The sequence below is a fragment of the Cydia fagiglandana genome, chromosome 11, assembly GCF_963556715.1.
Source record: "Cydia fagiglandana chromosome 11, ilCydFagi1.1, whole genome shotgun sequence".
Classification (NCBI taxonomy): Eukaryota; Metazoa; Arthropoda; class Insecta; order Lepidoptera; family Tortricidae; genus Cydia; species Cydia fagiglandana.
Window position 1 is genome coordinate 11,603,810 of NC_085942.1, and position 12,997 is coordinate 11,616,806.

General features: G+C 39.8%; 2 protein-coding genes across 4 annotated transcripts in view; one reads left to right on the forward strand and one right to left on the reverse strand.

Moving 5' to 3' along the window:
* The window catches only part of LOC134668963 (regulating synaptic membrane exocytosis protein 1), a 70,344-nt gene extending 66,345 nt beyond the window's left edge, over nt 1-3,999 (forward strand). For all 3 annotated transcript variants that reach the window (XM_063526472.1, XM_063526475.1, XM_063526473.1), the window contains exons 18-19: nt 322-489; nt 634-3,999. In XM_063526472.1, the coding sequence (XP_063382542.1) occupies nt 322-489; nt 634-810 (345 nt within the window). In that variant the 3' untranslated portion in view covers nt 811-3,999. The remainder of the gene's footprint in view (nt 1-321; nt 490-633) is intronic.
* Nucleotides 1-12,997, reverse strand: part of LOC134668958 (intraflagellar transport protein 172 homolog) — a 55,227-nt gene that overhangs the window by 22,912 nt on the left and 19,318 nt on the right. The window contains exons 22-32 of the mRNA XM_063526468.1: nt 12,862-12,985; nt 12,377-12,488; nt 11,669-11,836; nt 11,074-11,159; nt 10,816-11,003; nt 10,411-10,653; nt 9,985-10,081; nt 9,554-9,694; nt 8,720-8,838; nt 8,030-8,138; nt 7,457-7,585 (exon numbers count right to left, since the gene is read on the reverse strand). Coding sequence (XP_063382538.1) covers nt 7,461-7,585; nt 8,030-8,138; nt 8,720-8,838; nt 9,554-9,694; nt 9,985-10,081; nt 10,411-10,653; nt 10,816-11,003; nt 11,074-11,159; nt 11,669-11,836; nt 12,377-12,488; nt 12,862-12,985 — 1,512 coding nt within the window. The 3' untranslated portion in view covers nt 7,457-7,460. The remainder of the gene's footprint in view (nt 1-7,456; nt 7,586-8,029; nt 8,139-8,719; nt 8,839-9,553; nt 9,695-9,984; nt 10,082-10,410; nt 10,654-10,815; nt 11,004-11,073; nt 11,160-11,668; nt 11,837-12,376; nt 12,489-12,861; nt 12,986-12,997) is intronic.

A 12,997-nucleotide genomic window follows, 5' to 3' on the forward strand; every position in this document is an offset into this window, starting at 1 on the left:
TAGTATCGATAAATGAGTTTATCGACGTAGGAAGTCCCTAGCTGTCAAGAAGTTTCGCCCCACGGAATCCGATGTCTGTTAATAAATAAATATTGTAGGATATTATTATTTATTGTGTTGTGGATACTTATACAATGATATATATAATTCTTATATATAAATATGCAAAGTAATTATATGCTTAACAATATTTCTAAAATTATTGTTCTACTATAGTGGTTAGCTAATTATTGTGGGTACTTTAGGGAATATGACTTTTTTTATTGGAATTTTTGGAATGAGTTGGCTCACTTGATTTAAAAACACTTTTTGTTCTATTAGATCTCGCACGCACGGCGAGTGTATGGTGTGAACGGCGAGGTGCCAGACTCATACGTCAAGTGCTACCTGCGCGATGGCGACAAGTGGCTCCACAAACGCAAAACGCGAGTTGTTCGGCGCACCACCGAGCCGCACTTCAAACAGACGCTCAAATATCAGGCAAGTTGTGTATTCGAAATGTTTACTAATCACACCAAGTAAAGATGAACACTGATGTCAAAAAATATAGACGGTGGCGTTGAATATAGGTACGAGAAACAATTGCGGGCTATGAAGACTGATCCTGTACTTTACATATTCCAGGCGAACGAGGCTCTGGGGCGCACACTGGTGGTGATGCTCTGGCAGCGCTGCGGCGGATTCGAGCACAACCTCGCCCTCGGCGGAGCGGAGATCACGCTCGACAAGCTCACGCTGCCACAGCGCACGTACGGCTGGTACCCGCTGTTCCCCGCCACCTCGCTCGCGGCCGACGAGTCGCCCGACTGATCCAGGGAGCCGTCGCCGGAGCGCCGCGACAACTAGCGCCTCCGCGACGGCTCACAAAAACTCGTGTTTGGCCACCTTGCCACGTGACGGCGACCGGTGACATGCTTGAAACCGTATCAGCTTAGACCCAACGTATTATGTAAATACCGCGTCATAACAAAATGCCATAATCATGATTTTTATTCTATAATCATAATATATTCAACAGTCACAAATAAAAGCTGATGCGCACTCAATGTAATGTCACGAGCAACGCTGATTATAGTCCTTGTCTACATGTATAGCATCGAGAGGTAATTGTGTAACGCCCCGCCCATTTTCACAAGTGCTGCCCTATACAGACTCCAATTCGTGTTAGTTGTTAGTAATACGGAGTGTAAATAATTTAAATTGATGTAATATTGTCTCAATCATGCTGCCTATGGCGGAAGCATGTGAAACTCTGTTATACGCGCGAATTTATTCGTGTATTATTGGATTGTGTAAAACATGAAAGCAAAATGTATTAGAGTCAGACCAAGAAAAGTCCAAGAAAAATTTGATAGCCCACGCAGTGCAAGTGTTACACTTGCACTGCGTGGGCTATCAAATCCGCTGCAGACTTTTCTTGGTCTGACTTTACGTAGTCATGTTGTCAACGATTATTTATCGGCTCACTTACAGATACTTGGATAAATATTCCGATGATATTCGCCCGATGATTATACAAACGGGATCGATATTAATTTGCTGAGACCGTCTGACCGATGTTAACAGAGCTCACTCAAACTGACGTTGCCGTGCCGTGGAATTAGTAGTACTCGTAATAACAAAAGGAGCTTATAGTGAATTGCTTCTACTCATAAATTATGCGTAATGTTTGTAGCAATTTTATATGTTACGTGTTTGTATTGACATTATAGTCTAATATCGTAAACTTAGAGACATTGCGTAAGTAGTTGAATGTTATACTGTTTGCCAACAAACTATATTCTGTAGTATGAACGCTGGAAGCCATTTTAACTATAGAGATGTACAGACTAAGTGTACTCTATTTTAATAGTACCTACCTATCTACAAATGTTTCCATTTTTCAAAATTTCGCCTAACTATATGCGTAGGTACTTTACTTTATTAACAAATAATTTATTTTGTAATATGTATTATGTGCCTAAAAATGCATAATCAGGCGTAACAAAAACTTATCTTGAACACATATTAAATTTATCTCAGATTAAAATGAAGCGGCATTATATTGTAGGTACTTCCAGTTCAATGATATAAAATGCCATATTTTACGTTAATATTCAACAACATGGTGTTTACTAGAAAAACTTTAGACAAAAATTTTCATCTAGGTATTTATATAGTACCGTATAATAACATGTAAATAGCTCGTCTCTGATAACCCCAACTTCGACACTTTGCCTTATACGATTAATAAATTTCTAACGTTACTCTAGTGGTTAAGCGCGTCTAGGTACTATTCTTCCAAGGTTGTGCTTTAGTGAATTTTCCCTAATACATTATATACCTCCAAGTCGGTCTTACGACATTTTCTAATCTACCTACTACATTGTAAGAGCTTGGTCTCGCCCCATCAAATCATATGCCCAAGCTGTAAATACGTAGAAACCCATGCATGTTCAATGTAAATCTTTTATCAAAATTGTCTACGCACAACTACTTTCGTGATAAGTTGATAACATATTACTCGTAGGTACTTATTAGATGCCATTAAGCAATTCCAATAGAATAAATCCCAATTAATAAGGAAAATACGGTTTACTGTTTCTATTGTGCGCACTAACTAAATTATCAATCAAATCAGTTATAGATGTAGGTAGTACACAATTATTTTCCATCGTATTTTCAAAGAAACTTACGAACGTGTACGAAACGGAACGCGTACTATTTCAGTAAGACTCGGTACAAAAAGTACTGATCTACTGAACTAGCATAACAAATACGAACTTTTCCGAGAAAATACGATAGAAAACAATAAAACACTACATCTGTAACAATGTATTTTATTAGTTGATATCAATAACTTTGTTACCTAGTTAAAGATAAAAAGACTCGTACCTAGAGAAAGAAATGTTTTCAAAACCATCGGCTAGGGCGCACGATTCGTAAAATGAAAACTTGATACTTACCTAGGTATCAAAAGAAGGTCTAGCTAAATTTATTAACCTACAAAATCATAGATCAGATTAAATATTTATGAAAACTTAACTATCGTTCAAAGTGCATATCTAAGAATATAAATTTATAATGTAAAATGTCTTGTCAAAATCTGTGTTCTTCCAGTGCTGTACTAGCTTAGTGGCTCGCTGACAATATATCGAATAATACGAGCGCTTCGATCGTACGTAATCTAAAGTAAAGGGTATCACTAGCTTAACGTGCCCTATTCTAGACTACTCTAGTCCACGTTTTGCCTACACAAATTAGATCTATTTATTACACATTACTGTAGTTATTATTTTATCACGGTTGTACATTTTCTAAGAGAGAGAAATATTGAATAGCTAAAACGATCCTTTACTAGATTAGATATAACTTAAAATAATATTTCTAAAGATATCTAGCAAAAAGCCTGAATCAAGAGGCCAGATTTGTCAGACGTATTAACTAGTTTGTGAATTTCTCATTTTAATATATAGCTACATTATCAAAACAAAGCACATCATGATGTGCAATGCACCTACATGACGTGTCGATGCGTAGCAAATTGCTGAAGTCCACGCAAAATAGTAATCGAATCCGATTTGAAATTTTGAGGACTTAGGAAATGTTTACATGCGGCGACACATGTATGTACCAATATTAAAAAGTATTGATCAAGTCATAATTCTCTACTTAATAAATAGGTAGCTTTTTCATTCCATTTCATTCAACATGAACCTTTATATTATAAGTTATACATTGCGTTTTGTAGATACATCTATTGCTCCTCTAATATACTTACAGTACTAAAACGCGCTGTGGTTGAAATATAACATATACATATTGATTGATTGTTAATATTTTATTATATTTAGATAATATATTATATATTTACTTAAAATAATATTAAATCGTATCCGATACAGTCGGCTACGAACAAACCACTTACGCTTACTATCTTGATATTTTAGTATAACAAAAAAATATATGATATAAGAAAGAGTTGTAAAAAGACGTATTATCTAACGTTGTGCCTCGAAACGCCCCGATACCGAAGAATGCCGTTTGTGTTTACCATCCTGGTCCGTACACTACACACTACCAATGTATAATTTCCCTTCGCCCTAGTGATATGCACGTGGTCCACTTACCTTTAATGTCTGTATCGCTCTTCAATGTGATATGGTATCGGATATCATGCTGATCACTTGTCTGTATTTAGGTGTACGAAATTTCTTACTTCATGTGTCGTATCGTTTCTTCCTAGAAGATGCAAATTGGTCATTTCTACAGCCGCTAACTTGATGAAAACTAAACAATTAAACTAAAACTATTACACACAATAAATGGTCCTAGCTTTGGACGGACATGTTTTTGGTATCGTCTTGGGTCGTCCTAATCATTTTTCGTCAAGTTCTTAAATTAGTCCTATTCTGCTTTCGCCACCCATTCTACATTTGTCACAATCGTCGGTGGCTTTCAATGTAGAATGAGTGACGAAAGCAGAATAGGACTAATTTAAGAACTTCACGAAAAACGAATGGGACGACCCAAGACGATACCATGTTTTAAAATAATGAAACACGTTTTGATATGTTGTAATACTTGTAATATTAGTCGGAGAAATAATACATTAACACATGTTCATAGTACGGTTACTTGTTACTAAATATCGTGTTCAGTGTTGATCAAGGAAGCGGAATAGAAATTCTACAAATTACTAGTACCTACTACTACGTAACAAATATGTGTGTCAAAGTATATTATATTAAATAAATGTGATAACAAATGAGTTTATTATAGCGATATAAATATCATTGCCGAAGTTTTATTTATTATTTTAGGCTACTTTTACTATGTATATACACCTTACCCAAAAGAACCCGTAGTATGTTTCTATGTAATCATAATTAGAGACAAAAGTGCGCGGTAGTTTTATGCGATAAACACAGCGTTGAACGCATGCATTAACGGAATGTAGGTATCCTGCCTTCTATACCATCAATACATCGAAAAAGACGCGAAGGACGTGGAACCGCACCAAGGACGTGGTTCGGTACCTACGTACGCTATGAATTATAGGCTATTTATAGATGACAAATTTTCATTTATGATATCAATCGATCAGGTTCGTTTTTAAGATCAAATGTCTATATGGGACCCATTGCATTAAAGTAACAAAAGTCAGAAATGATAGTCAAAGTCCGACAGTCGTACTTCAGTCGCAAAACGCCGTTAACAAAACGATAAGTGAATGTGACGTCATGGTCACTGAGAGTCCATCTTGAGTATGGACAAAACAAGAAAATTGCGTTTTTGTCGTTGAAATATTGCGTTTATGTATACCTATAGTTGCTATACAATCTTTTTTTGAATAAAATGTAAGGAATCGAATGGTATCCTTACTTATTTCCTTTTTGAAAGTTAAAAAAAAAATTGGAACTTTCAGGTCCAGGTATTTTGTATTATTTCCACATGTTATTTAGGCCAAGCAATAAGAGGGTATAGAGGGAAATGCGAGGAACAGAATTTTTGACTCCGTAACTTTGTTTGGACTAGTTAGGAGGTGAACATATCAAAAGTCCCCGGCCGTAGCCCCGGTGCTGGGGGGTAGAGGGGGGTAAGAAGGTCGAATTTTTCGGTTTTTCATTGATATCTTGGAAACTTTGCGTCTTAGCGACATGACTACTAAGACAAACCGAAAGCTGATAAAATTAGTGACAAGTTTTATTCAGTCAAGTTTTTCGATATCTTGAAACGTTTTTGAGATATCCACTCTTGAAAGTTTATTTAGGGCTTTCAAGATTATTTTGATATCTACATTAGTGAAGCTGCTAGGCCGAGTTTGGTATCATTTTCGTATAAATCGGGGGTGCTGAATTCATTTTTGGTATCACATTGACACCATTCCTAAGAAAAAACATATAAACTTTAAACAAATACCTTTTTTTTTTAATTCCTCTTCACGCTTAAACCGCTCAACCGATTTAATTGAAATTTGGTATACAGATATTTCGAGTCCCAAGACAGGACATAAGATACTTTTTATCTCAATAATCATCCTTTAAAGTTGTGAAATGGAGTATGGGGGGAATTCAACTTCGTCGACGAAACTGAATTCCTGGGGTTAATACTGCTTAAGGTAAGCTTTGAAGTCATGTTTGGTATCATTTTCATCTAAATAACAGATGTATACCGGGCCATCCTAACTTTCATCTAAACCGGTTCAGCGGTTATTGACTCCCCATACAAACTTCCACCCCACTTTTCACAACCTCAAAAGATGCTTTTGGTTATAAAAACTATCCTATATCCTGTGTCGAGACTGAAACTATTTCTATACCAAATTTCAACGAAATTGGTTCAGCGGTTTAAGCGTGAAGAGGGATTTAAAAAAATATATTTTTTTAAATTTTGGTTTTACTTCGGAATAGTGTCAATGTGACCAGCACCATAAATGAATTCAGCACCCCCGATTTATACGAAAATGATACCAAACATGGCCTAACAGCTTCACTGATGTAGATATCAAGATAAAATTAAAATCCCTTAATAAACTTTCAAGCCAAGCGCGCACCACGATTTTTTGTCGCGCGATAATTTAGTCGCAGAAATGTAACGTATGGGTTTATATGGCGGTGCGCGCATATGCGACAAAAAAATCGCAGCGATTTTAAAATTGTGATTTGTTACATTTTTCCGCGACAGCGCGCGACGCGATTGTCGCAAAGTGAATTGCAGCATACGAAGCTGTATGGCCCCGCGCGCACTGCGATAATAAAATCGCAGCCGGGACAAGTGTCAACATATCGGAACCTGCTTCTTCAATGGAGTTACAAGATGAGACGCTAGATGTTGACCGTTTAATTATAGAAATAGAAGGAGATCACCTTTGTGGTATAAATACTCAGTCATACAGCGATTGCATATTGTTTCACGACAAGCGACTGGTACGACATCCATGTCGAGAATGAACAAATCGTCGACTTTTTCATCGCAGTGCGCGCACTGAATTTTCTGCGATAAATTACAGCGCGATTCTAAAATCGTGTCGCAAAAATTAAAATCGTGGTGCGCGCTTGGCGTCAAGAGCGGGTATCTCAAAAACTATTCAAGATATCGAAAAACTTGACTGGATAAAACTTGTAACTAATTTTATCAGCTTTCGGTTTGTCTTAGTAGTCATGTCGCTAAGACGCAAAGTTTCCAAGATATCAATGAAAAACCGAAAAATTCGACCTTCTTACCCCCCTCTACCCCCCAGCACCGGGGCTACAGCCGGGAATTTTTGATATGTTCACCTCCTAACTAGTCCAAACAAAGTTACAGAGTCAAAAATTCTGTTCCTCGCATTTCCCTCTACAACGTTTTTTGAGCATTCATTTCCTGACCTAATTATCATATCCACATTATTGTGATAAATTGCTGATTTGCTATTTTACTAGATTTTGTTATAAAATTTAACAAGTGTCATCATCCCTATTGAATAGTGTCGTACTTGTCTATATCTGCGAGTAGTCGGCCGGGCCGCACACGCGCGCGACGTGCTGCAGCAGCGCGGCCGCCGCGCCGCCGCCGCGCGCCGCCGCCACCAGGCGCGACCACCACTCGCGGTTGGCGCACCGACCTGCCCACCGCCACAGTAAATTATAGTACTACCGTACAAAAAGGACGCTTCAAAAGGATAATAGTCGTCGGGCGAAAGCTCCGCATCGATGACGCCAAAGTATAAATAATAAATAGCCATTTCTCTTTGGTAACTTTATTTAGATATTTTGTGGTGCAATACAATCAAGTGTAAAAAATATGGGTGCACTTATCATACTCAAAAATATGTCCCATAGCTCTTATGTCGGCGAATTAAGAACTATAGGACATATTTTTGAGTAAATTATATGCACCCATATTTTACACTTGACTGTACTAGAGTTCTTCTGTGCTACTATTGTTGACTAGGTGGTGGGACACAATAAAAACAAGAAATAATTGATTCACCCATATAGAAGTAAAAAATGGGTTAAAATCATTGCATTCTTGATTTGGAAAAATATAAATCGTCAAATGAACTTACCGTTAGTAAATGTGACCAATCTACTACCAAGAGGGTATCCCGTGAGCACACAGCAAGCCTCTTCACCCACACTCGACCCGTACACTTCGCGGCCGTCCACCGGTAACGTCTGAAGAATAAATAGACATTATGAAAAAAATACCTCTTCTTAATGTCCATCCATACACGACGTACGTACAAACGACAAGGGTTCTCCCACATATATCGACTCGCATTCGGCAAAACCGATAAGAAAAAGCATTATGTCTGCGCAATAAGAGCGAAAAAGTCATCGTTCGGCTCGGCTCGCATCGGCTCCTGCGGACGCGTCCACGACTTTTTCGCTCTTGCGCGCGAATATAAAGCTTTTTCCTATCGGCTTTTGCCGAACGCACGTCGATATATGTGGGGAGACCCTAATACGGATGTATTTCTAATCTGGAGACGTAGTCGAACTCGAACTAGGTAATTGCATCTCACTCGTACTTAAGGGGTTCGAATACGGCTTTTTGTCGACCGTCGACGACGATAATCGTACAAGATTGCGAGCATCGTACGTGCCCGGCCTGAGCGGCTACCGCGAAAACCGAAATTCGCAAATTGCGGGGATCTTTCTCTTTTACTCCAACGAAGGCGTAATTAGAGTCACAGAGAAAAATCCCCGCAATTGGCGAACTTCGATTTTCGCGGTTACAGCCCTGAACTCCATACCTGTTCGACCGTCCGCTCCATGGAAACCGCGAGCACCCACTCACGAGCCTCGTCGAGCGCTTCACCGCGGACGCAAGCGCTGTCGAGTAGGAGCGGTGAAGTAGGCCAATCCGTGCACTCTGGATCAAACAAACCTTATCAACAACGTGTCCGTAGTGCAGTGAAAATGTAAGCATAGCCCCACACGGACTGATGCACCAGAAATACCAGAATGGACGGAATGTCAGTGGTCTATACCAGCGGTCGGAAACAAGCGGCCCGCAGACCGCATGCGGCCCTCTCGCTTGCGGCCCGCGAGCCTCCCTGGCCATTTTGTATGTAATTGTAATATTGACAAACGACAATGTCTGCTAAAATAACAAATATTACCAAAGTGCGGCCCGCGTCAACTTCGTTAACTATATACTATGTGGCCCTTGGCTGCTAAGAGGTTGCCGACCGCTGCTCAATACAATAAACTAGGTACTTACCACTCATCTTTTTGTGAATTCATGTTATTTGGAAACATTGTGATAATCGGCCCGATTCGAACTTTAAGATACGTCAAATATTACGTCTAGATACGATATGGATTAGATATGCCAGTGTCAAAAGTGACGTTTCTTCAAACAAATATCTCACTTTTGACACTGACATATCTAATCCATATCTTATCTAGACGTAATATTTGACGTACATCTTAAAGTTCGAATCGGGCCGATTGTAAAATATCATGTAATTTTCAATAAGAAATAAATTAATCTATCTATCTATCCCCACGCACAATATTCTGTACCCATAGAGATTCAGTGTAAATAGGGTGCACCTAAAGCTGCAATCGATATGATAACTTACCAAAATCTGTGTAGTCAAGCAAGTGTGCGGCGTCGTCATCGGCTGCCTCCGCTAGGTCCAAGCTTCGATTCAGCAGAACGAAGGCCTCTCGAGCGCCGTTGCTGCCTTCAGCGCGGACTGCCATTCCACTCACGTAGAAAGCTGATGACGTCAGAGAAAATTAATTACGCAGATAGGACAGGAGTTATCCCACGACAAAACCCACTGTTGAATATCTTTGAATGAAAGATTTTTCTATATAAATGCAGTGTTTCATTTTGTAAAGTATCAAACCAGATAATTATGTATTTAACGGCGTACCTATTCAGCTTGCAAGTATGATTCCAATTTCATTTCAATCTTTAGTGCTGTCCCATTTCTCAAATTTGACAGGAAGAGTTTATAAAAACGTAAACAAAATTACTTACTAAATGAAAAATGAAAAGTCTTACCAACATCAGCGACGATAATATCGGAGTATCGTGGTAAAGCCCGCGCTGCTTTGGCAGCTATCTGAGGCACATGAAGCGCCATCAACAGAGTGATCGCCTAAAATGTAACATTCCAACTTATAGGAAAGTAGCTAAGTTAGGTAATTTTATACATATCAAAAACTGTCTCTTCTACACTCGAAAATTACAGACTTTGGAACTCAATCTACCTATACTTCTTCTTCCTTTTTCAAATCTACTTCTATAAAATATAATATAATATACATAGTGGGTATCGTAACACAATATAGGACTAAATTTTGGCAAGTCAGATTAAGAACTACATAGCTTTCTTGATTTCCAATTAAATATTAAGAATAAGAATGCGAGTACGAGGCCTAAGAAATATTATGTTAACATAGTGTAAAAAATATACAGAGTTAGTACCTGCATGGCTCTATCATCAGCCCCCGCCGCTAACATCACCGTCGCGGCATCCTTCAAGGCGGTTAAAGATTTCGGAGCAGCTGACACCCGCACTAGCACTTCGCTACACACTGCCTTCGCTAAAGCTGTGTCACTGTCTGATATAGAGACGGTTCCATCTCCAATGTATTGACGAAGTGTGTCTAAGGCTTGGGTTAGTGCTTCGGGAGCTTCTTCGCTCTCGATGTCCACTCCTTCCATGCGCTGGAAAACACAAAATAACATTATTTTGTTGATATTAAAAGAGAGAATCAGGTGACGCACACGCATCGCAACATGAGAATGAGAACCTTAGAGGCACCTTAGAGCTCTCCCCGTTAAACAGCTGTGCCCGTTGCCAGCTCGGACTATATTATTAGCACTTACAGAATGGGTCTTGAAGAGATGAGCAGCGTATCGCAAGGCATAATGTGGCGCCTTAGAGCCGGCGTGAGCCAAACAGCGCTGCCAGTTGCCAGCTCGCGCTAAGCGCTCCAAGGCCTCAGCTTCAGCGTCTGGCTCTGACATTTGAACCACTGGGCTGTGCTCCTCGACCTCATACTCTGCTGATACACCTGGAAACAAAAAATACTTAACCTTTGCACTGATGGATTGAATAGACATGAGAAAATTAGATGAATTTACCTGGCGCCTCCTCTTCATCTGTAGCACCATCTGAAAGTGCTTCTCGTAGTTGCTCCCCAACCTCGGGTTGGCCGATAGCAGCAAACCTGGCACGACAAAAATGTCCTTAATTGAGTATTTTGAATGCGTGTGATGTGTGTGATTTCAACCATTTTTTATAGGTGCATACACACCCGCGCCGCGGTGGTAGCCGATGTACAGTCAGCAGCAGAAGTTTCTAAGCGGGTGACGTGTTCAAAATGATTTTGACGCGATTTTATTGTTAAGAGAATAAGAGCCTGTAAACTTAATTTTGAACACGTCGCCTGCTTAGCAACTTCTGCTGCTAACTGTACTCAGTCAATTCAATTTCGCTTACTACAGGCACGTCCCACAACACAAGGAGGAGTCTGCCAAAAATTCAACAAAAGACTGATAATTTACCTAAATACTTACAAATGATTTTCAGTAGACACGCATTTACGTTTATGTGTCCTTAAATTAGCCAGAATCTACTAATCTGAGTGACTATCAGCAGCACCACCCGCTCACATCGCAGCTGAACGGCTTCTCACTATTCTCCTCTAGAAAGTGATCTGTAGTCTGTATATGTCACCTAGTGGCCAGCATGTCTGCGGCGGCGCGGCGGCGCGCGCCCTGCAGGCGGTCGCGCGCCAGGCGCGCCGCCCGCAGCGCCGCGCGCTCCGCCAGCCGCGTGGCGCCGCCCGCCGCTCCGCTGGCGCTCGCCTCGCAGAGCAGTTGAACGGCTTCCCACCATTCCCCACTAAAAACCGACATTACTATACTATCATGATTATTTTTATCATTTGGCTCCTCGTATAATTAGTGCTTGCTTGGCTTTTAAGATACATGATATTTTCGGACAAAAACCTGATTAAAATCAGTTTTGCTTGATTAATGTCGCTAAGTATTGCATATTATTAATTTATATAATTTATCTATTACGTATAGGCTCGAAAATACATTCCTTCCACGACACAACTGTATATGTAGAGTTCTTTCATCTATATGTTGCGCTGGAGTTTATACAAACATATAAACTCACGGCTCGATTCGGAAAATAAATTAGATATCTACTAGACTTCAGCAAGTTACGATATGGATAATTTAAAGATATTTGTAAGATAGATATGTTAAATTTGACGTTTCCGCGATTCTGAAGGTCCTCTTGAACGATTTCGACAAGTTATGACGTAGATATCTAAGTCACATCTAGTCGAATATCTAATGTAGATCTAGTTGATCTCTAAATCGTCTCTAGATCTTGTGATTATCTCCAAATCCGAATAGGCCTGTCACTCACCGATCGGCGTGTTCGGCAGCCCGTTGTAACAAAGGAGGCACGGCCGAAGGCACCGGTTCCGCACTGTCCGGCAGATACTCTCGTGAGACTCGCGTCGCCTCCTCCCATAGTTCTGAACGTGCATCAATTAACACATTTATACCACCATTTGCCGTGAATCTTGCTTTACTTGGTACAAGCTTTACTTGGTTGAGGACTAGATATTATGTGTAAGGTTTCCCCGAAATATAAGAACCTAAGATGTATCGTCGTGTCGAAGGGCTTAAACAAATACATTTACCTAAGTAAAATAAAAATGTGTCGAAGTCTACGTTAGTTTAGTAAACGTAACTTTTTTTAAATTGTAGTATAGTGAGTATTTGTAATTTTTTATAATGCTTTTATTTTGCTGTTTAAAAGATAACTGAAAGTCGGTTGATTTGGTTCTGTGCTCTCCCTTAGCTATCCCTTCAATAACAAGCGAATGCCAATAAGAGGAGACTCACCAAGATCTTTGTAATGTTGAACAACTTCCCTGGGTCTATTGGCCCGTATCATGAGAGTCTCGAACTGAGCCAGGTCTCCGCGCTCGGCCGCAGCTCTCGCTCCTTCGACCAGGACTTCTTCGACCTAATATGTACC